The sequence below is a fragment of the Cyprinodon variegatus genome, unplaced genomic scaffold, assembly GCF_000732505.1.
Source record: "Cyprinodon variegatus isolate N-32 unplaced genomic scaffold, C_variegatus-1.0 Scaffold211, whole genome shotgun sequence".
Lineage (NCBI taxonomy): Eukaryota > Metazoa > Chordata > Actinopteri > Cyprinodontiformes > Cyprinodontidae > Cyprinodon > Cyprinodon variegatus.
This window is the reverse complement of record NW_015150664.1, coordinates 665,057-673,870: the sequence shown is the minus strand read 5'-3', so window position 1 is coordinate 673,870 and position 8,814 is coordinate 665,057. Positions and strand designations below refer to the sequence as shown.

At 36.9% G+C, this 8,814-nt stretch overlaps 1 protein-coding gene across 7 annotated transcripts in view; it reads left to right on the top strand.

Moving 5' to 3' along the window:
* Nucleotides 1-259: 259 nt before the first annotated feature.
* supt20h (SPT20 homolog, SAGA complex component) overlaps nt 260-8,814 on the top strand; it is a 21,049-nt gene continuing 12,494 nt past the window's right edge. For 6 of the 7 annotated variants that reach the window (XM_015380334.1, XM_015380331.1, XM_015380333.1 and 3 more), the window contains exons 1-16: nt 260-366; nt 850-945; nt 1,083-1,118; nt 1,214-1,339; nt 2,718-2,844; nt 2,938-3,041; nt 3,189-3,305; nt 3,418-3,471; nt 6,052-6,191; nt 6,343-6,499; nt 7,480-7,536; nt 7,632-7,709; nt 8,026-8,195; nt 8,281-8,313; nt 8,403-8,514; nt 8,603-8,708. In XM_015380334.1, coding sequence (XP_015235820.1) covers nt 943-945; nt 1,083-1,118; nt 1,214-1,339; nt 2,718-2,844; nt 2,938-3,041; nt 3,189-3,305; nt 3,418-3,471; nt 6,052-6,191; nt 6,343-6,499; nt 7,480-7,536; nt 7,632-7,709; nt 8,026-8,195; nt 8,281-8,313; nt 8,403-8,514; nt 8,603-8,708 — 1,420 coding nt within the window. In that variant the 5' untranslated portion in view covers nt 260-366; nt 850-942. The other variant, XM_015380328.1, reaches the window with a different exon arrangement.

Here is an 8,814-nt window from a genome sequence, read left to right as displayed (position 1 = left end):
ATATCATAATGAAAGTAAAGATTCTTAGTATAGTAATACTTAGTAGTAGTAAAGTACATAAAACATGCTGTCAACCTGAGTGAATGTGTAAAAAAAAAAGATTAATAAATCTTTCGTAATTTTTTTTTAACTGGGTAAATATTGACGAAGCTTCGTTAATAACTCGGGTACTTTTGATGAGGTATTGATTTTGATCGTAGGTGATGCTCCTCCCACCGCTGCTCAGACCGGAAGTTTAGCTGTTGTTGTCACACTGGAAGAAAATGGCTGCTGCCCCGACTTTTTTTCAATGAAGACACTGATATTTCAATTTCATTTTGTTTCTCTGCTCTGGGGGCTACTCTCGACCGCTATGCAACCTCGAAGGCAAGTGCGCCCCGCTGACTGACACCGGTCTGTCTCGGCTTTGTTCCGTCCCAGACGATGTAGTGTAGCATTTAACTTCCAGCCTGTGCTAGCGTTAGCCGCGCTAGCCTCAACGGTCAGGCATCACCGAGCCTATTGCTATTCAGGCACTCTTTCTGGACCTCACTGAGTGTCACTGGAGTTGCATTTACCACATGCATTTTAGTCACTCACAGCCTTTTGTAGGTGTGTATTAACATTATTGTGTAGTTTTAACAATACATAGCGGAAGGAGCAACTTGGATAACAGTTTAGTCCGTCATTAAACGTTGCTGTTTTGGTGTGTTGCATCTGATTGATTACCAGCCACACTGTTGACGTCAGGATAGTGGGGACGACTTTACAGCCCCACTTATTCCATAGATCTATGTAATAACTTTTCAGCAGACTTTATTTTACCTGACTGCTTGCAATGTATCTGACTTTTTTTTATTTGCTGAGCAGGGTGTGAATGGTCACTTAAGGAAGGTGACAGTGTGGGGCAGAAAGGACAGCATCTTAAACTGTCACTGGCCTTGCAGCTGGCAGTGGACCATAATGGTAAACAGAATTAATACCAGTTCACTGCATTCACACATATGTGCTTTATTTATCTTATAGCTGTTTATCACAGTACAATATTTAATCTAATGAAATCTTGTACTTCTACTGCCTTGTTTTGTTTCTCAATCTCAAAGCAACAAGTTTTGGAATATGCATTGGATCGAGCCGAGGTAAAATATTATATCAGCCATGCATGTTTATATTTTTGTACAATAAGGAGAAATGTATTTTTTTTATTGTTTTATGCTTTTTTTTTTTCTTTCAGTACATTGTCGAAAGTGCTCGACAACGACCAACTAAAAGAAGAATCTCATCCGGCGGCAGAAAGAGTTTGTACCAGAAGCTTCATGAGCTTTATATTGAAGAATGTGAAAAAGAACCAGAGTTAAAGGTTTGTGTTGAACTGCTTTATTCATGAGTTAAATGTTGTAGTTTAACAACAGAAGCAGACTTAGACTTAGATTTTATTTTGTCATTTTGTACACACAAGTGTAAACAAAAAGAAAATTTGTTAAGTACAACTCTCTAGACTATTTAATTTTTAAAGTGCAGCCATTGGAATAAGATTTATATCCTTATTTACTTAAATCAATCAACTAATTTTTAAATCTGTCTCTAAATGTCTGGTTTCCAGCTCATAAAAACTCAATAACTCATGAACTGATAATATTTTAATAAAATATTAATTAAAAACCCCAACATATTTTACATAAAAATTTGGTATTGTTAACTCTGACTATTTCTGCAAACTCCAAAAAACTTGCAGTAAGTTTCCTTTATTGGTGCATCCTTTACTGTTTTTTTTTAAATGTCACTGAATAAGGTTATTGTGAGATGATTATCAGTCCAGTGGCACTCATGAACTTTGTCAAAGATTGTTTGTGGTTTCAAGCAGGATGTACGATTTGTTGAACAATTGATTTCATTGCTAGATTCGTTGCCAAAGTAAAACATGCATTTTTAAATGTTGTTTATTACAATTTCATCAAACATGTGAAAAGGATATTTTTTTTTTGCTAATGCTGTTCTCCCCCATACCCTGAAGGATTTCAGTAGAGTCAACAGCACAATAAAAGCTTATATCTTTTGTCACCTCATGCTCATCAAGGGGAGCCTATTCCGCAAAGTCAATGACTTAATGTAATCAACATTGTTTCCTTAGATGGAGGACTTGTAACTAATCTGATTGATTTGTCTCTGTAAATGGCCTTTAGATGACATGTGTTGTGAATTGATGCTATATAAACAAACTTCATTGAATTTAAATTAATTATTTTAAATAAATTGCAGTAAATATCAGAGTTTAAATTGCCTCATCACTTGGTACCAATAAACCTAAACAAAGAAATAACTTTTATAAATTGTGTCAAAAATACATTTGGGAAAGTTTTCTTTAGCCTTTTTAAAATAGGTTTTATACAGATACGTTGAGTTAGATGAGTTATTGCAAGGATTATCTATATAGGATTGCATTTCTCTTCAAGTAATTGGATTTAGGAAAATGTAGTGCTGTGTCAATGCTGATTTTATTTTTGGATTTATATCAATTCCCGTTACTCACAATAAAAAAGTGTAAGCATGATACATTTTAGCAACTTTGTAAAATCAAATTTTTTTCTATTATCTCACATGTTTAGAGCTGCAGTTGCAAACACACATTTACCTAATTTTCTAAGATAAAGGAATACACAGCATTTTAAGTTGAACAGTACTCCCAAGAAATTGTTCAAATATCGACTTAGTAAGCCTTTTGCCATCTCTTTTTGCAGAATCTGAGAAGAAATGTGAATTTACTAGAAAAGCTTGTGTCTCAGGAGTCTGTGTCATGTCTGGTGGTCAACCTGTACCCTGGGAATGAAGGCTATTCGTTAATGCTCAGGGGCAAAAATGGATCCGGTAAAACTAGTTAAAAATACTCCGTTGACTTTATTTTCCCCCCACTTATATAATGTATGGTTTCTAATCTTTTCAATTTATACTGCCGCTTAGATTCTGAAACCATCCGTCTGCCATATGAAGAAAGGGAGCTTCTGGAGTACTTGGATGCTGAGGAGTTGCCTCCCATTCTGGTGGATCTGTTGGAAAAATCACAGGTATATTCAGCATCTGATCATTTTTTCAATATGAAGCATGTGCAGAAAAACAGCACTTCACAGAATTTTTTCAGAAAATTAAATTTCCATTACTGTCTTACTTTAAAATGCTGATTGTTAACCCCTGATATGTGTGTTTTATTGCAGGTAAACATCTTCCACTGTGGCTGTGTAATAGTAGAGGTGAGAGACTACAGACAAGCTGGTAATACAAAGATTCCCACCTATCAGAGCAGACATGTTCTTCTACGACCAACCATGCAGGTAGTTAACTGACTGACATTTTATGGTAGTGGTAGACTTTTTCCTTATTGGTAACTATCAACTAAAAACACCCTGGCTCTTTGTCCCGTATTTCTGTTTTTGCTCTCTGCAGACGCTAATCTGTGACGTACATGCCATGACCAGTGAACACCACAAGTGGACGCAGGTAAATTATCATGTTCAATGAAAGCATTAAAAAATGTTGGTCTTCTATTATTAATGTCATCTCATTCTCTAGTATCCTTGGTGTTGAGGATATAGAATGTATCCACACAGTTGCACGATCAGGCAACAACTGTGAAATAGGAATTTGTTTTATGTTTCCACAATTTGAAAAGCTTTTCTCAAATAGTGACTTGCATTTGCAGTACCAAGAAAAAAACCCTGTACTGAATATTACCAAGCTCTGTTTGGTATTATGGTCCATCAGTGATTACTCTCCCAAGGTTATCCCCGAAACAGTTTTGCTATAACCTAATTACACACGTGTGCATTGCACAGCACAACTCAGACAGACTAGTGAGCAGTACTAGTGCTGCTTGTTGTAATGTGTTGTATTTTTTGTACCACCATATACTGCACTTGGCACAAGCCATTAAGATTAATGGGTTTCCAAGCACAGCTGTGTATGGATCATATGCCGTCTGAAGGCCCATTAACATCAGCAGAGCACTCGACTGGCTCTTTGCTCTCAGCTTTTTAAAAAATTATTAAAACTATATTTTAAAGAAGCGCACCACCTGCTAAGTATCAAAACTACTTTTGCTTAATTTTTTTAGATTTTCTTTTTCTTACAGGCCCCAAGCGATGATGCATATCTTACCTTGATGTAGGGATGCCTATAGCACATAAATATTTAATTATTTTTACAGTGCAGTATAAGTTGTAGATCTAGATGAAAAGGCAAATAGACATTCCTCGACTAGTTCTCCATCATAGTTCTATTTCTACTTTGTCAAATATGATTTAAATGTTTCCTTGTAAACATGAAATCCTGTAGTGAAACATCTTCAATACTTGTGATCAGTGTTATGAAATATCAAAGAGCAGTTTTTTCCAAATTGTTCAGCCCTACCGCCATACAGGGGTCTAATCCTCCTGACCCATTTTCATGTCTGTTAAGCCACTGCTTGTTATTAGAACTTATATTCTTACTCAAATCTTTAGTATGGTATATCTCTAGTTCTCTCCAAAATATGACTCAGATTTTGTTTCAATTATCTCTCTTTACATTGGACACCAGTGTTGACAGTGTTATATTTATTTAGGCGAGCTGTGGTTTTGGCCACAGATTTAATTATTAGAGATGGTTAACACGTTCCCTATCACTGCTGTTATCTGTTTTCAGGCAAATTCAATTACATTAAAATAACACTTAATTGATCCTTAAGGGGAATCAAACCTCATACAGGGTTTTGTTTTGACGAGTTGTTGTAGCCTTTGACTGAAGACTGTGATGTTGTTTATCAGTCTTTTAAAGAGGATGTTAATAGCTGTCAATAATATTCTTTATTTAATGAAGAATTGAGATTCTCCAATTTTAACATGGCGTACCTTTTGTGTTCAGATCCTGATTGAATGCTCTGTTTTATCTCTAAGCATATCTCAGAAATGTTGCAAATTGCGCGACATGCTTTTTGGCATTTTTTCAACATCTTGCACCGAGATCCTGATATTATCTCTATCGCTTTTTTGTCCAATGCTATTTTATTCTCTTAGGCAGATGTATCAGTTTTATTATTCCTCTTTCTCCTTTAGGTTTATAAACTGACTTATGTGTGGCAAGAATGCATTTTTCCTGGGTGGTGTTCATTTTTACCTTTTAAGTCTCCAAATATCAGTTGCACTTGGTATATATTGGTAAATTAACTGAGAATGTGTGTCAATTAGTTTATTATTTTGATGAAAAGGTTTTTACATCAACATTGAGTTGCATTTTACAGTTAAAGGTATAGTGGAGGATTTTTTTTTTCCCCAAGTGGATCATCAAAATAAGTGGTCCTTCTAATTGTCAATCATGCTGGTGATATGTTCACGTAAGGCCATCATACGTGCTCTTCCCGTTAACTATCTTTTTCTGCGCATGTGCACTTTCAAGTGTGTGTGTGTGTGTGTGTGTGGTGAGGTAGGGTTTCAGACAGTCATTATGGATCACCTTTCTCACCGTGGTTCTTTGAAAATGCCCGAGGGTAGTAAGAGAAAAAGTGTCTACACAGCGTATGAGAAGAAAAAAAGGCCTCAGAGGAGGCAGATACATCCCAGAATGCTTTGCGCGGAGAGCTCTCCGCACAAAGCTTTATGGGATATGTTGTCACAGCGGCCCGTTGTCGCCATAGCCTGTCACTACCCGACGCAGGCACCGTGCAGTAGAGGAGGAGTTACGTGACCAAAAGGGAGCAGAAAGTCGTGATTATCTGTCCGAACGATCAATTAACTGAGTTCGCTATAAAGTCCACTATATAGTCCCCGCTCTTTAAATGGGCTTGTGGGCTTGCTTGGCATGGGCTTTTTTTTTTTTTTTTTTAGTGGAGAGGGCAGGTCTTTTAAAAAAATTGTTAAAATCCTCCACAATACCTTTAAGGAACATTTTTATAGTTATAGTTTTGCAGTTCAGTTTGTTTCTATGCAAAGAATACTATTTTTTTCTTAATATACATCAAAAACACTAGCTGTTAGTATAAGGATTGGAATATTTTAATTTAGGTCAATTATTGGCCTTTTCTCTCTCTTTTCTTCCCTGCTATAGGATGATAAACTGCAGCTGGAGAGTCAGTTGATTTTGGCCACCGCTGAACCTCTGTGCCTGGAACCATCTATTTCTGTTACTTGCACAGCCAACCGTCTGCTCTACAACAAACAGAAAATGAATACTCGTTCGATGAAACGGTACTGAGTACACTCAGCGGTGTTGGCAAGAGCACAGCTTGACTTTAGTCATACAAGGGGGAAATTCAGAAACACTGGATATTAAAAGGGAAAACGAAGGGGAATAATTCAAACATCTGATTACATATATATTGGTTTATTTGCATCGTAGGTGTTTTAAGAGACATTCTCGAGCTGCTTTGAACAGGCAGCAGGAACTGTCCCATCTGCCTGTGCCGCCGCAGCTACGACTCTACGACTATCTTCAGAAGAGGAAGGAAAGGAAATTTGCACCTGTCAAAGATCTGAAAATCTCAAAGATTGGAAACGTAAGTAGTCAGTTCCTGCTAGATAGTCAATTAATCTGTTGATAAATAATTGGATAGCGAAATGTTGCTTAAAGAATTTTTTTTACAGAATTTAAACCAAGTGAAACAAAAACTTTTCCACTTGAGGATCCACTAGTTAGAGTATATTGATAGACAAAAACTTTTTTCATCCTCAATGCAAAATCTTTATATATATATTTTTTACACTTGCAATATAATTACGGCTCTAAGTACTGCTCTTACAGCTAAATGTTTGTTTAAGAGTCTCGATTATTGTAAATTAGTTTACAACTATTTCAATAATCAATCATGATTAATCCGATTGTTTCAGCCCAAATTTAGTCATTAGTGTTTTTAATACCTATAAATCAGTCATTCCAAAAGGCTTTCAACATTTCATAATACAATAGGCATCAGAGCGGAAATCCTCAGAAGGAATATCTGAACATGTCATAGCAGATCTGGTTCTCTTTTAATTATCTTCTTTCATCTCTGTGCTCCCTCTATCACCCTATTCAGGCACTTTGTTTTATTTTTCTAAGAATAGCAAGCAACCTTAGCCTTTTTCTGGTCTGTACCACAAGTTTATTTTGTTTCCAGAACTTGGTTTAAACTGAACTGTGGGGATTTCACTGCTTGGACAAGACTGAATTATTTATTTTTCCAAATTTCAGCCATATTACTGTCAGGGTCCATCATACTAAACATAATTTTACTACTAATCTCTTCAACTCATAATGCTGTAATGGGGATAAATGGATGATCTGTGAGCCTGAGCTTTGAAAACTGTAGTTGACATTGTTGCTGACTGTCTATATTTTGGTTCAAGGTCTTAGTTGTTTGCTAAAGTAACTGGCGAAAGCAGGGTGATTAATTAATATGACCTCTGTGTTTTGGCTTTTTTACCATAAATCAATGTTTTTCTTTTTTTTCCTATATATATCTCTCCATCTGTACCTCTCAACATTTAACACTAACAGTGTGTTGATGCGTGGAATCAAAACAACTGCCAGCTAACTGTACCGAAGGAGATTGATGTAAGTAATATTGGTTCATTAAAAACACATTGCTGATGTTATGCTCAAATTGTGCACCAAGCCATCTTGATTTTTTTGTTGTGGATCATCTCTAGGTGGAAAAATATGCCGTGGTTGAGAAATCTTTGCAGTTGGAAGACTCTCAGCCTACTACTGTGATTTGGCCTCCTGAAGTAAGTTTGGCTCTTGAATTTACCACTCCCTTTAAATGGAAACAAATGCTGGCTGTGTGCTGTCAGAAAAACAAAGCTGCTAGTGCTTGTTAAAATGTTAAATGGCCCTGTTAGAAACAAGGCTAATTGTACAAGACTGTACAATATCTCTTATACAGTCTACCTGAAGGACATAATAAAACTAATAGACAATAAATATGAGTACAAAATATTTGCCTGACAAAGAAAACTTAAATTAAGCTCTGGTAAAATGACAATGTTTATTTCTCTACTACTTGTTGGTGGATGGAATAACACTACTGATCTGTCTTTACAGGAAGTTATAGATGATTACACATTTGAATGTGAGGTTGGAGGCCAAGCTCAGAGGACCAAGGTGTCGATCTTCCAGGCTATGGGAGACCCGCTGGTGTACGGCAAGATCTACTCTGCTAAAGAGACAAAGGCAGAGGAGGACAGCACAGATCTAAAGCTTATACATCCGACGTAAGGATGTCGGCAGCAAATTCAATGTTCCTGACAGAAGTGGATTTTAATGAACTAACTTTCATTTGTGTTGATGTGTTTATAGTTTCCTCATAGGATCAAAGATTGATGCAGAAAGGTAAGCCTCGTCTTAGGCTTTTTGTTTTGCCTTTATCCTGTCCTTACAGTTCTGCTGGTGGACTTCTAGAGAAATTTACTGTTTTACAGGTTTCTTACTCAGTACAAAGGAGTTTACGAGAGAGATGTAAAGTGTGAGGTCAGGATGTCCCATAACTCAGGTAACATGGGACAGGGGCCTCCCTCGCCCAGCAACGATGAGGTAAGTACTTTTATTTGAGGATCTGTATCAGCTACTTTATTATCTGGTCTTTGTTGGACTCTATGATTTACCATGATGTCATCTACAGGGTGACGGTATTTCTCATCTGGTACAGACGTCTGTATTGGGAAAAGGGTTGAAGCATCGACCCCCTCCCATAAAGCTGCCTTCAGGATCAGGCAGCAGCTCCTCAGGTACATCTCACAGGGTTTATATGAAGTCAGGGAGATTAAGAACTTCCTTCCTTCCTTCCTTCCTTCCTTCCTTCCTTCCTTCCTTCCTTCCTTCCTTCCTTCCTTC